We start from the raw sequence: 12,570 nt of genomic DNA, 5'->3' as shown, positions 1-12,570 counted from the left end.
ACTACTCAGGAACGCAGAAAATTGACTTTCCGGTTCCACGTTGATTTTAACATAAAAGGGCGACTTCTTTTATTGTTTTGCCTCATTCCCCTCCACCCCCGGTCCTGCGAATTGAGGGCGCTGAAGCGTTTTGAGGTGAACGGAAAAACCTGCAGCAGAGCCATTATTCGGTCTTCGGGGCGGGCTGGTCCCGGGAACGCGGACCAGAGCAGGGAAGTCACCCTCCACACGGCCTCTGCCACTCACACCGGCGACGGATCACCCTCACCCACACCTCGACCTCCCCCTTTCCCGCTCAGCCCGGAACCAAGCGCGCCCTTCGGCACCTCAAGGTCACCGGACCGGAGGCGCGGCCAGGACAGCGGTACGGTAACAGCTCAGGGGAGCCGCGGCCGTTGCCACCGGCGCGTAGGCCGCCTGCCTCGCGAGCTTCCAGGCCCTCTCACCTCGCATGCTGGAATTGGAAGTCAGCCCCATGGCGCCGTCGCTCGCAAGGCGTGTGCACAGGACGCAGAGCACTAAGGGCCTCGCGCGCACGGCGGGTCTCTCGGCACCAAAAGCGGCCTAAGGGCGCCGACGCCGGGTCGCTACCGCGCAGGCGCCGCGGCAGGCTGGGCGCACGTGGGTGCGACCCGCCCCGTGAGGGGCGAGCATGCGCAGAGCTGTGAGCCGGGCCTTGAGGAAGTGCGGCCCGGATTTTGACAGCCGCGGAGGGCGGGGCGGGGCGGGGCGGTTTGGAGGTAGCGACTGAGTCTGCGCAACTACGAGGGGCGGAGCTCTGGGAACGGGCTGGCGGGCCAGGTGTTCCCTTTCGCCCAGGTGTGCGGCTTTCCGCGGGGAGAAGGCTGGTTGTCAGTAGGATCCTTAGCCAGCGATCTAAGACAGCGCTAAAGTCTTCTTGTTCGCCTCTCGTCTAATTCCACCCAAGCATAGGTTTAGGTTCCACAGGTTCCCGGCGATGCACACGGGAATCAAGCAGATCCCAGCCGCGCCCCTCCGCCGCTCGGGGTGCGCGCCTCGGTCCCAGTCAGCCACCCTGGAATTTGGGCCGTCGAGCTCGAGACGATGGAGGCCGGAGCAGGAGACCAGTTCTTACAAAAACATGCTTTTCTCCAAAACCAGACCAAACTATTAGGATTATCTTCCGCCTCCCCACAGCGCTCCCCTAAATTGGTTTCTGTTTTCCGGCGAGCTCAGGGTGGGGACAGCTTTCGGGAGGAGCTGACCAGAGGCACGCTCTGGAGCCGCCTGAGCTCCCGCCCTGCGCCCGGCCGCCCCAGCTCTCCAGTACCTGCAGCGCTCACACCTGCGGGCCCGAGGCTCTCCGAGCGCGCCCGCCGGGGTCCCAGCCCGCTCCTGCGCATGCTCAGTGCGCTCGGCTGGGCGCGCAGTCGGAAGCGGCGGCGCTGACGCGGCCTGGAGCACGGCGGGAGGGGGCGGGGCTCGGGAGGTGGGGCCGCCGTCGCCGTCCGGCTAGGAGTGCGGGGCGCAGCCGCCGGCCGGGACTGGTCTCCTGGGCAGTGCCGGGCGGGATCCGGGAGCCTCTCTCCGCCGGGAGTTGGGCAGGGAGCGTCCGCGCCTCCGCGGCGCCATGGGCCCCCTCCCCGGGCCACAGCTGGCAGCGGCCGCGGGAACCCCCGGGCCTCCTGGCGGCCGAGCTTGAGCGACCCCCGGCTTCCCGGGCGCCCCCTCCCTTCGCCGTTTCTCCTGCCGCCGCCGCTCCCCCTAGTGCTCTCCGCTATGGCCATGGAGCCTCCGTCCCCGCTCCGGCTCGAGGCGCCCGGCACCCCCGAAATGCGGAGCCCGCCGGCTGGCGACGCCGCTCCCGAGGGCACCCCGCAACCAGCGGGCGGCAGGCTGCGTTTCCTCAACGGCTGCGTGCCCCTCTCGCATCAGGTGGCCGGGCACATGTACGGGAAGGACAAAGTGGGTGAGTGAGGCTGGCGCGGGGCTCGGCGCCCCTTCGCCTGCGGAGCCCCTGGGCGGCCGAGGCAGCGCTGCGCTCGCGTCCCCGCTGGGCAGCCCGGGACTGCGCGCCGCAGCCCGGCCTCGCGGCCCGGGCTTGGAGGGTCGAAAGTGGGGCGGCTTCCAGGGTGCGGGGCGCCAGCTTTTGCGGCTGGGGAGGTGGAGAGTGGCGTGCCTTGTCTCCGCAGGGGGTTCGGTGTTGATTGGAGACAGCATTCTTCGTAAAAATAGGGAACTTTTATTTTTACTGGATAGGGAAGTAAATTTTCCCTGGAGCTCAAGGTCTGTTTATTATAGGCGGGCAGCTATTGCAAAAGAAAGGAATGAAATGCAGATGATTCTAAATTAGTTTCTCTGCGGGGTGCAGCTGCATAGCTGGAGGGAAAGAAAACGCGAGGTTTGGGCGGGGGGGGGTCGTAGTTTGTCCGGATCTCTCCCTGCCCTTCGGGGAGGATTTCTGGTGTCTCCTGGATTTCCCTGGGAGGCGTGGTGTTCCACTAGTGTAGAACCTCGGACCTTGGTAAGAAACACACCCTGCTATTGTACTAGAATGTTACACAGATACAACACATTTTCCCTTTTATCTCAGTAAGACTGTTTTCATGGCCTTTGTAATACATTCACCGAATTCACGACTTTTAAAGCACAACGCGGGGCCTCCGTTTAGGAGGTGTAATTCTGGTTTGTTCGGAGGTTCCTTGGCCACGATTACGTGAAGGTTCTGACGGATGAGTGTGTGGGGATTGTAGATCTTTGACCCGGGTCACCCACTACAGAGGATTTATTTTACTGGTAAGATGATTCAGGTTTGTACTGGTAAGGAAGTACTGACGTTTTGAGATACGGTAAGCAAGGCCAAGCCTGGTTTAAGTGACAAGCCTGGAGCTTCAGGCAGCTTACTTTGCGTGACTTGGGTTTTCCCTGAATATTTGGCCGTGTTTTCCAGCCTGTATTGTGCTGGTTGGAAGTACACAGACTGAGACTGTGACGGTCAGGAAATGTTGAAAGAGGGAAATTGACAGCCTTTGAGTACACTGAATTAGGAAACACCGCAGCCCACGGTACTTCTCGGAGACATTTCCTCTTTGGCGTCACACTTAGTAATGAGAGTTTGAAAATGCAGTCACTTAATAAAGGCGTGGTTATACATTAATCAATTGTAATAATCCTTTCTTAATAGTGTAGAGATTGACCTCTGTGCGAAGGAGAATATACCAAAATGAGTAAGAGCAGTATCTGTTGTAACTGTCAGCTGCGTTAGGGATGCTTATCAAAGTAATGGTGACCCTGTTCACCATTACTTTGAATAATGGTGTTATCTTTGATTCATTACAGCCGTTCTCTCAATGTGGCTTTACGGGGAGGTGCTTAATTTGTCACCCAAATTGCCTAATTAAAGGAGTAATTTAGATTTCAGAGAAAATAGTCCTTAATTGTATTATTACATTTACTATAAAAATAAACCTTGTTTTCATTTTCATAAGGGTTTTTGACGGACAGTTTTACATCCTCCGAATATAATGCTTCAGTCTAATATTTGTTCATTTAGATTCTCATATATCTGCACAATTCTACATATATTGTTAGTACTGTAAAAGAACCTGAATTCTGATAATCTACCCTTGTTTGTAAAATACACAGCAAATTGATTAACAGTTCAGAGTTCAGCAATTTATGTCTCTCCACTGTCATAAGCATTTACAGTTTAATGTACATTGTTTAGCTCAGACTTTGGTTTGTCAACTAAGCAATTCTCAGTCCACTTTGTTAAAGACATTGCCTGGGTTTTTTTTCTCGTCATTACTGTGCTTAAGCAATGCTTTTCATTTCAGAATTGATATCGTACCTATTTTCATAAAAGGATTGTTGCTTTTGTTAGTGCCAACATCTGGGAGGCTGAGGCAGGAAGATCACATGTTCAAGCCCAGCCTGGGCATCTTAGTGACTTAAGGCTCATTGAAAAGGTTCTGGGTTTAATCTCCAATGGTGTGCAGACGCACATGCGCGCGGGCGCACACACCCACACACCCACACACACACAGGAGAAAGACATGAAACTTGATGAAATAAAGGTGCTTAAATAGAAAAATACATTTTGTTATAGCTAAGTAACAGGGTACGTTAGCATTTCTGATATCAGAGTTATAATTTTATGTTCTCTAGTGAAATCAGACATCGAAGTACGTTGAAGTCTTAGTTTTAAGAACACAGTTTCCGGTTTTGAAAATACTACATGGTCTTTTAGGAAAATAATTCAATTTAAATAATGCCTTTTCCCTGTTTTCTTTCTCTCAAGGTCCATCACTAATAACAGTTTCCTCTTAGACTTTTGTTTCTGGGCACATAAAAACGTTAAATGTGGTTTTTCATACAGATAGGTACATCAGCACCTTTTTGTCTATTACATAGTATAGTACATAGCTTTTATGAATTAGCTTACCATACACTTACATCTTGATAAAATTATTGTAAATTGAAAGTGCCTTTAATATTTCTAACCTAAAACAAAACAAAGCTCCTAACCTGCTGTAAATGAAGCACAGCAGTATAGCGTACGTTGTTAGCCTGTGGTCCTCATGACCGCCTTGGGGCTTGGTTTGCCTCCACTCTCAGCATCATAGGAGTGTTAAACTGTGTGTTATCAACTGGGAAAAGGTGAAAAATTCAAAATTTGTAGTGTGATTTCTACTGATTCCCCATTGCTTTTGCACTGTCATAAAGTCAAACAATTATTAAGCAAAGCTATTGAGTAGGTTGGAAACTGTGCTAAATTCTTAAAAACTGTGTTATGTATCCAGAGTAGATGAACCAAAATTTGCTTAACTTTTCTTTAGTGGTGGATTTTTTACCTTTTTTTTTTTCCTGTTATATATTATGTTAAATATTCTTGTATGTTGTAGGGTGCTATCCATAGTGCTCACTTGTTTCTATAGGTTTCATGAAAGTATAATAGCTGTTAAGCTCCCAAAGCTGACTAAAATGAGCATAAACTGAAAATGTTATAGAAGAACCACAATTAGTTTGTCTTACTGGGTTGTTGTTACTGAAATTGGTTGACTTCCAGAAAAGTTCTGAACACTAGAGAGAACTTAATATTTTGTCAAATTTATTTTATTATTTTTGTATCTGTGTAGGTTTTCCTGAACTGTATGTGAGTTACATACATTCTGCCACATATACAGTGACTTCAGTATGTAGTTCCTAAGAACAGAGGTATTCTCTTCTGTAGCCATATTATTTATTATGCCATATATTTATTAAGCATGAGAAATGTAACAGTGATGCAGAATTTTAATCTACAGCTTATATTCTCGTTTAGCTATTCATATGATGTCTTTTATGGAGTTTGTTTTTCTCAACAGAATCCAGTTCACATCATCTATAGCAGGCAGTTATGTTTGTTAAACTCCTTTAATTTGTAATGCACCCTTAGCCCATCTCTCATATGATAGTGTCGTTTTTTTAAAAAAAAAAAATGTATTTAGTACAGGTTCTACAGGGTCTCACTACACAGATCAGACTAGTGATCCTCCTGTTTTCAGCCTCCCAAGTGTTGGGATTACAGGCGTGCAGCTTGATGCCCAGCCTCAGTTGCTGTCTCAGTGCACCCCAGGAGAAGGGCTGGCAGGGCACACTGGGGATGGAACCCCAGTCGTCGCGCCTGCCTAAGTAGGCACTTTAATGCACTGAGCTATCTGGCTGGCAGATAGTGTCATTTTGAAGAATAAAGGTTACTAACTTGATGAAATCTTCTTCACTTTGACTTTCTGATGGGCCTTATGAAATCCAGTTGATGTATTTCTGGCTGGGACACCATAGAAAGGTGTCTTTTAAAAGATGCATAGAGGGGCTGGGGAGATGGCTCAGTAGAATAAGCACTTGCCTGGCAAGCACAAAGACCTGAGTTCAATGCCCGGTTCCACCAAAAAAAAAAAAAAAAAAAAGAAGAAAAGAAAAAGAAGAAAAAAAAAATAAAAGATACATTGAGTGCCGGCCCACCCAAGGGCACTCTGAGCTGGCTGCTGAGTCCCACATGCCTGTAGTCTCAGCACTGGGGAGGCTCAAAACAGTAGTGTCACTATGAGTTCCAGCTCTGTAGTGAGACCCTGCACACACACACACACCATTGAGGAGCCTACAGGGTCCATCTGACCTGTATTAGTGGTTTATTTTGGTTATCTGGTCCAAGTGTGGTCTGGTTTATTAAGTACATAGTTAATAAATTTGGGGAGATACCTAGGATCATGAAGATGCTCAGGTTCTCATCAAACTTTATTCTAGACTTGGCAGAGATTTGGCATACCTCTGGATTTCCTATGGATGATACTTGCTATAAGAAATAACCCTTCTTTTATTGCTATCCTTGTTAATGCTCTTACCAGTTGGGATGCATGGACTCCTACTTTATAACATGTGTCAGAAGCGATCACAAAGCTTAGTTTGATGCTCCCAGTGATCTATATTTGCTCATAGGTAGCAGCCTTCCCCTCTCCTCCCTAGGCATTATTTTAAATTTCTTTTCTCCCCCCCAGCTGTTGAGTTAGCCATTTGTCTAAGGAACCCTGGTTCCTTTTTAGTGGGAAATGGTAGCTTTTAGAAACTAAGATCTGGGTGCCATGTGTGGTCATACCTACTAATAGTGGCCATCAGTGCTTCCACGTGTTCTCAGTGGATGGATGTAATTAATGGACAAATACTTTAGAAATCACTCTCATACTTCCAGTTTCATTCTAACTGGAGTCTTCGCTTGTTGGATTCTTGGTTTGTATTTCCTTTCCTCCACAGTGAGAAGCCTGACTCCTTTATTATTTTTTTCGATCTATAGTTTTCAGAACTTTTACAGCCATACTTCTACAGAAAACAAACCTAGAATGAAGAACTCAACATAAGATTTCCTTATACTGAGGAAATGTACTAGGAAACTATTCAGTTCTTTGGATTGTACCACCACTATTTACAGCAACATTTTCTATTTGAAACACTTCCACTCATTTTTTTCTGTTTAAATTCAGTTTCCTTTTTTCCCTTTTTTATTTAATGACGTATTTGAATGCTTACAAATGAACAGGCTTCCAAAAATCAAAACTTTAGAGAAAAGTATCACAAGTATCACTTTTGGGAGGTAGGTGTTTGAGACAGTCTCACTATGTAGTGTATGCTGGTCTTGAACTCGCAGTGATCCTCTTTAGCCTCCAGAGCGCTGAGATTACAAGGATGCACCACCAACCCTGGCAACAAGTATCTTTCTTTTTTTTTTTTTTTTTAAATTTGATCATTTTGAGACAAGGTCTTGCTATGCAGTTTAGGCTAGCCTTGAGCTCACTTTGTAGCCCAGGGTGGTTGGACTTGCATTGATCTTCCTGTCTCAGCCTCCCTAATGCTGGGATTATAAGCATGTGCCACCATGCCAAGCTAAGTATCATTTTCCTATCAGCACACCCGATTCCTTAGTACCCCTTGTAGGTGACCACTTCTATTTCTGTCTGATTCACCTTTTTTTCTTTTTCACAATAAGCCAGTATATAGAAGTTTTATTAATTCATCTTTCTGACACATGAGGAAGTGTGCTATGTGTGGTTTTCCACTTTATTTTTAAAACTGAACAGTGTATCTTAGAAATCAACATGTATCAGTTCATAGAGTTCCTGCATATTTTTTTATAGCTCAGTGCTACTCCATTGTGCCTTTGTACCACTGTTTATTCAGTTAGCTTCCTGGATTTGCTTTTGGCCTTTTAATTTATTGTCATGTATTTATTTATCCTGGTGAGAATGCCTCATTGTCTCTTTTTTGCTGGCTCAGCCTGCCCTGAGGGTGGGGCTGGAATGGTATGTGGTGCTGGGGATGAACTGCTGTCCCCTGCGCCTGCCTAAGTTTTGCCAAAGCAGGCACTTTAGGCCGCTGAGCTATCTTGCCAGCCCCATGCCTCATTGTCTTGATTCATGTTGCTGTAAGTCTTGATCAAAAATAAAGTAAACATCTACTTTCTTTTTGAAGATTGTCTTGACTTTTTCTGACCCTTTGCATTTCTATGTAAGTTTTTAAAGCAACTTGTCACATTTTCAGAGAAACCTGATGAGATTTTGTTTGGCATTGTTTTGGATATATACATCGTGTTGGTGAGAGCTGATTGCTTCAGAACCTGGAGCTTTTAGTGCCTGAACAGCTCACAGCTTTCCCTTTTAGTCTTTAGGTTCTCTTGTTACAGTGTTCAATGTAGATTGCTAAACTTCCTCTCAGTATCTAATGATTCTGTAATTTATTGCCTTTTAAAAGAACCTTTAGAGAGGGCTGGCCAAATAGTTCAGTGGATTAAAGCACCTGCAAGCAGGCACAGGGGCTGAGGGTTCAATCCTTGGGCCTCCCAAGTGCTGGCCCTGCCCCAGGGGTGTGCTGAGATGGCAATTGAGGCTGGGTGTGGTGGCACGTGCCAGTAATCTCATCACTTGGGAGGCTGTAAACAGGCGAATCATTACGAGTCTGGATCTAGTACTGAGACCCTGAACACCCTTTAGACCCTTCCCTAAAATACAAAAAAAACCCCAAAAAAACCCCGAACCTTAGAAAAAAATCTATAGAAAAGTTGCCAGAATAGTGCAGTGAGCCAATATATAGCATTCATCTAGGTTTACCAATTACTAGTATTTTGCCATTTACTTTTTGGTAGATGATGATTTTTGTAGAGCCTTTAAGAATAAATTACAAGGGGCCAGGGAGATAAGATAGTTCAGTAGAATAAGTGCCTACCTAGCAAACACAAGGTCCCGAGTTCAATCCCTGGTACCGAAAAAAAACCCCAAAACAAAACAATTACAGACATCATGACTCCTTGTCCATCATTGTGGAACTCCTAAAAATGGAACTATTTTCTGCCTAGCCATGATAAAATGATCAAAATGAGTATATATTTGGGTTTTGCCATTGTTCCAGAAATGATGGAACAAGTGCATCATGATCTTAGATAAAAGACCAAGAAATAATCTGATATACAGCGTATCTCCCCTTCTGCCTTCATACACTGCACTGAGCTGTTGGGAATAGTTGCCTTTTGGAGCAGTGCCCCCCCCTTTATTTTTTAACTGTGGAAATTGAGTTTTAGGCTTATGACATTTTAGAATATCCTTTGCATATTGTCTGTTTCATCATTGTTAGATTCAGGTAATTACTGATTGGTAAGACTCCTGTATGAGTTACGGATTTTCTCAAAGCAGCCTGTCACAAGTCATAAGATGTTGGTTGCATTGTTGTTGACACAGCTTTGATCACCGTCTGCCAGGTTTTTTTTGCTATAAAGTTACCACTTTCACTATTGTGATTGATAACCTGGGAGGACCCTTCTAGACTGTTGCTCTCTTGTTCCTCATCATACTTTACATCCAGGGGTTAAGCATTTATTGGTGGTACAGTATTTGACAAATTCAGTACTGTAGTAGTTGAAAACAGAAATCTATTCTGATTCTCTTGCTTTAGGTAGCATTCTACATCAAGGTTAAGTTTCCCTTATTCTTTATCAGAATGTTAGCTGATTTTTTTCAAACTTATACCAATATCCATTTAAAAAAATTATCCATTATTATTGCTCCTGTTTTTAATGCTGATGGTGTCTGACTTAGGACTGCGACTGTCTGTTTTACTTTTTTTTCTTTTGTAGCATTTTTCATTTTCAGGCATTGACCATGCTTCATGGCATAAGCACCTGCCTGGCAAGTGAAAGGTTCTGAGTTCAGTCCCAGGTACTGCCAAAAAAAAAAAGGAAGGAAAAAAATATATATAATTTTATATTCTTAACAGTTTGAGTTCATACTCATGCCTGTAATTTAGCCCAGCATGGTTGTGTGTACACACATGCATGTGTTTGGGGATTGAACTCAAGAGCTTCCACAAGCTAAGTATGCTGTCTGCCACTGAGCTGTACCTACCATTCCATACCTAGTATGTATTTATTTGCAGGGCTGGGACTTGAACTCAGGCCCGGACATGTGAGACAAACTCTCTACCACTGAGCTACATGCCAGGCTCTCCAAACCTGTAACTTTTATCTAACACCATGTAGTTCTTCATTTTTCCTCATTTTTATTTTATTTTAATTATTTTTTTGTAGTTTTAGGGAAGGGTCTACAGTGTGTTCAGGGTCTCACTACTAGATTGGACTCCTAGTGATCACTCCTAGTGATCTGGCTGTAAGCCTCCCAAGTGCTGGGATTACAGGCGCGCACCACTATGCCTAGTCTCAATTGCTGTCTCAGCACATCCCAGGGATGGGGCCAGCATGGCAGGCCCTGGGGAATGAACTCCTGGCCCCTGCACTTTAATCCGCTGAGCTATATTTAGCTGGCCCAAAATTGAGAAGGATTGTTTTTTGGTTCTCAGGCTGCCTAAGGGTGCGTCTGGTGAGACAAGTGGAACTGGGGATAGAACCATGGTCCCCTGGGCCTGAATGAGTTTGCCCAAGCAGGTACTTAAACCACTCAACTAACTCGCAAGCCCCCCTCATTTTATTTTTGTGTCTCTCTTCTTCCTCATTGAGAACTCTTGTCTTCCCAAAATGTTACTATCATCTTTCAGTTATTTAAATTAATTTTGTATTCCTGGAATTGAATATACATGGGCATGATAAATTATCTTGTAGATACTGTTGGTTTAGGTTTACTAGTGTTTTGTTAAAAATATTTTGTGAGTGTTCATTTCAGATCATGATCTATAAATTTCTTACTTGTTGAACTTTTAAAAAGTTAGAAAAAATTTGTGAATTGATACTTTCCTATTTTCTGGTAAATCTGGGAAAATTGCTTTTTGGCTTGTTTAATAATTGTTTAGCTTGATAGCATTCACAAATAAAACCATTTGGATCTGTATTTGTGTGTGGGGTTAATTATAATTAAATAGTTTTAGCAGGCAGCAATTCAGATTTGTTACATCACTTTAAAGAATTGTAGCTAAAGTAATTTGTTCATCTGAGTTGTTGCTTTTCCCCTCTTTTTTTTTTTTTTTTTTTTTTTTGGTTATATATTTAGTACAGGGTCTCACTACGTACGTCAGACTTGGACTCTTAGTGATTCTCCTGTTTTCAGCCTCCCAAGTGCTGGGATTCCAGAGGGTGTGCCACCACGCTTAGCCTCAATTGTAGTCTCAGTGCGCCCACGGGGCAGGGCCAGCAAGATAGGCTGGGGATTGAACCCGGCCTCTGCGCTCTGCTTAAGCAGGCACTTTCCCCATTTTTTTGAGGTAGGGTTTCACTATGCAGTTCAGGCTAGCCTTGAGCTCACTTTGCAGCCCAGGCTGGTCTCCAACTCCCAGCAATCCTGCCTCAGTTTCCTAAGTACTGAGATTACAGGCGTGCACCTCCATACCCAGCTTGTTTCATTTATTAATATGAAATTAATTTTCTTATCCTTTTAATGTTTGTAGGATGTCTTTTTTTCCCTAATAATTATGTTTTCTTTTTGATCCATCTAACTAGAGGTTTATTGATCCTAGTACCTTTGAATTCACTGAGTTTTCACCATCATCCATTTATTCACTGATGTTTTGAGTAATGCTGCAGTCCACATTATTGTGTCCTTCATGTTTTTCTGGGATTCTAATGATATGCTTTAGTTATTGTAGACCATTTGGTATTATCCCACAGACCTGCAGTGCTTTCTTTTGAATTTTTCACCCCCCACCCCCCTTGCTCACTCTTCCCGACATCCCATTCTCTGATTCTTTTCTTGACTGTATGGCGCCTCCTGATGAGACCCAAGAAAGCATTCCCTTTTTGTTTCGCTTTTTGGGACAGTATCTTGCTCTACAGTTCAGGTTGGTTTTAAACTCACTGTGTAGCCCAGGGTGCCTTGAACTCGTGGTGGTATTTCTGCTTCAGCCACCAAGTGCTGGGATTACAGCTGTGCACCACCACATCTGGCCTAGAAAGCATTTTTTGTCCCTGTTACTATGTTTTTTGTTTTAATATTTTTTTATATATGTAGTACGGAGTCTCACTAACAGATCGGACTTGTAGTGATTCTCCTCCTTTCAGCCTCCCAAGTGCTGGGATTACAGGTGCCCAGTCTCAGTTGTGGTCTCAGCACACCCTGGGGGGGGGGGGCTGGCACAGCATGCTGGGTATTGAAACTCATCCCTACATCTGCCTAAGCAGGCGCTTTAATCCACTGAGCTATCTGGCTGGCCCTCATTACTATGTATTTTTATTTCTGCTATTTCCACTTGACTCCTAAAGTTTCTTTTTGCTAGAATTTCTTTCTTTTTTTTTTAAATTATGTATTTGGTACAGGGTTTCACCGTGCAGCTCAGACTTGTAGTAATCCTCCTGTTTTCAGCCTTCCCAGGGCTGGGATTATAGGTGTGCAGCACCACACCTGGACTCAGTCAGCTGGCTCAGAAAGCCCAAGTGACGGGGCTGGTGTGGCATATGGTGCAGGGGAGTGAACCCTGGTCCCTGAGCTTGCCTAAGCAGGCCCTTAGGCTGTTCAGCTATCTCCCTGGCCCCCTAATCTTTTTTTTTTTTTTAAGCTTAATTTTATTCATTTTTTTCCATAATTTTATTGAGAAAGAAATAGCAATGAGATAGTTTCAAGTCAAATTAGTAGGAGAGTTTCAATAATT

General features: G+C 44.9%; 2 protein-coding genes and 1 long non-coding RNA gene across 4 annotated transcripts in view; 1 reads left to right on the top strand and 2 right to left on the bottom strand.

Annotated features, from left to right (window-relative positions):
- LOC111818627 overlaps positions 1 to 274 on the bottom strand; it is a 7,378-nt gene extending 7,104 nt beyond the window's left edge. Inside the window, exon 1 of the long non-coding RNA XR_002822577.1 lies at positions 150 to 274. This is a non-coding gene — a long non-coding RNA (uncharacterized LOC111818627). The remainder of the gene's footprint in view (positions 1 to 149) is intronic.
- The window catches only part of Cisd1 (CDGSH iron sulfur domain 1), a 19,323-nt gene extending 18,673 nt beyond the window's left edge, over positions 1 to 650 (bottom strand). The window contains exon 1 of the mRNA XM_004623950.2: positions 447 to 650. Within this exon, the coding sequence (XP_004624007.1) occupies positions 447 to 477 (31 nt within the window). The 5' untranslated portion in view covers positions 478 to 650. The remainder of the gene's footprint in view (positions 1 to 446) is intronic.
- Positions 651 to 1,470: 820 nt separating this feature from the next.
- Ipmk (inositol polyphosphate multikinase) overlaps positions 1,471 to 12,570 on the top strand; it is a 70,833-nt gene continuing 59,733 nt past the window's right edge. The window contains exon 1 of one of the 2 annotated variants that reach the window (XM_004623949.1): positions 1,471 to 1,930. In XM_004623949.1, coding sequence (XP_004624006.1) covers positions 1,741 to 1,930 — 190 coding nt within the window. In that variant the 5' untranslated portion in view covers positions 1,471 to 1,740. The remainder of the gene's footprint in view (positions 1,931 to 12,570) is intronic. The other variant, XM_023722462.1, reaches the window with a different exon arrangement.

The sequence above is a fragment of the Octodon degus genome, unplaced genomic scaffold, assembly GCF_000260255.1.
Source record: "Octodon degus isolate 3935 unplaced genomic scaffold, OctDeg1.0 scaffold00005, whole genome shotgun sequence".
In the NCBI taxonomy this organism is placed as follows: domain Eukaryota; kingdom Metazoa; phylum Chordata; class Mammalia; order Rodentia; family Octodontidae; genus Octodon; species Octodon degus.
The sequence above is the reverse complement of the archived record's forward strand: the minus strand, read 5'-3'. Positions and strand labels throughout refer to the sequence as shown.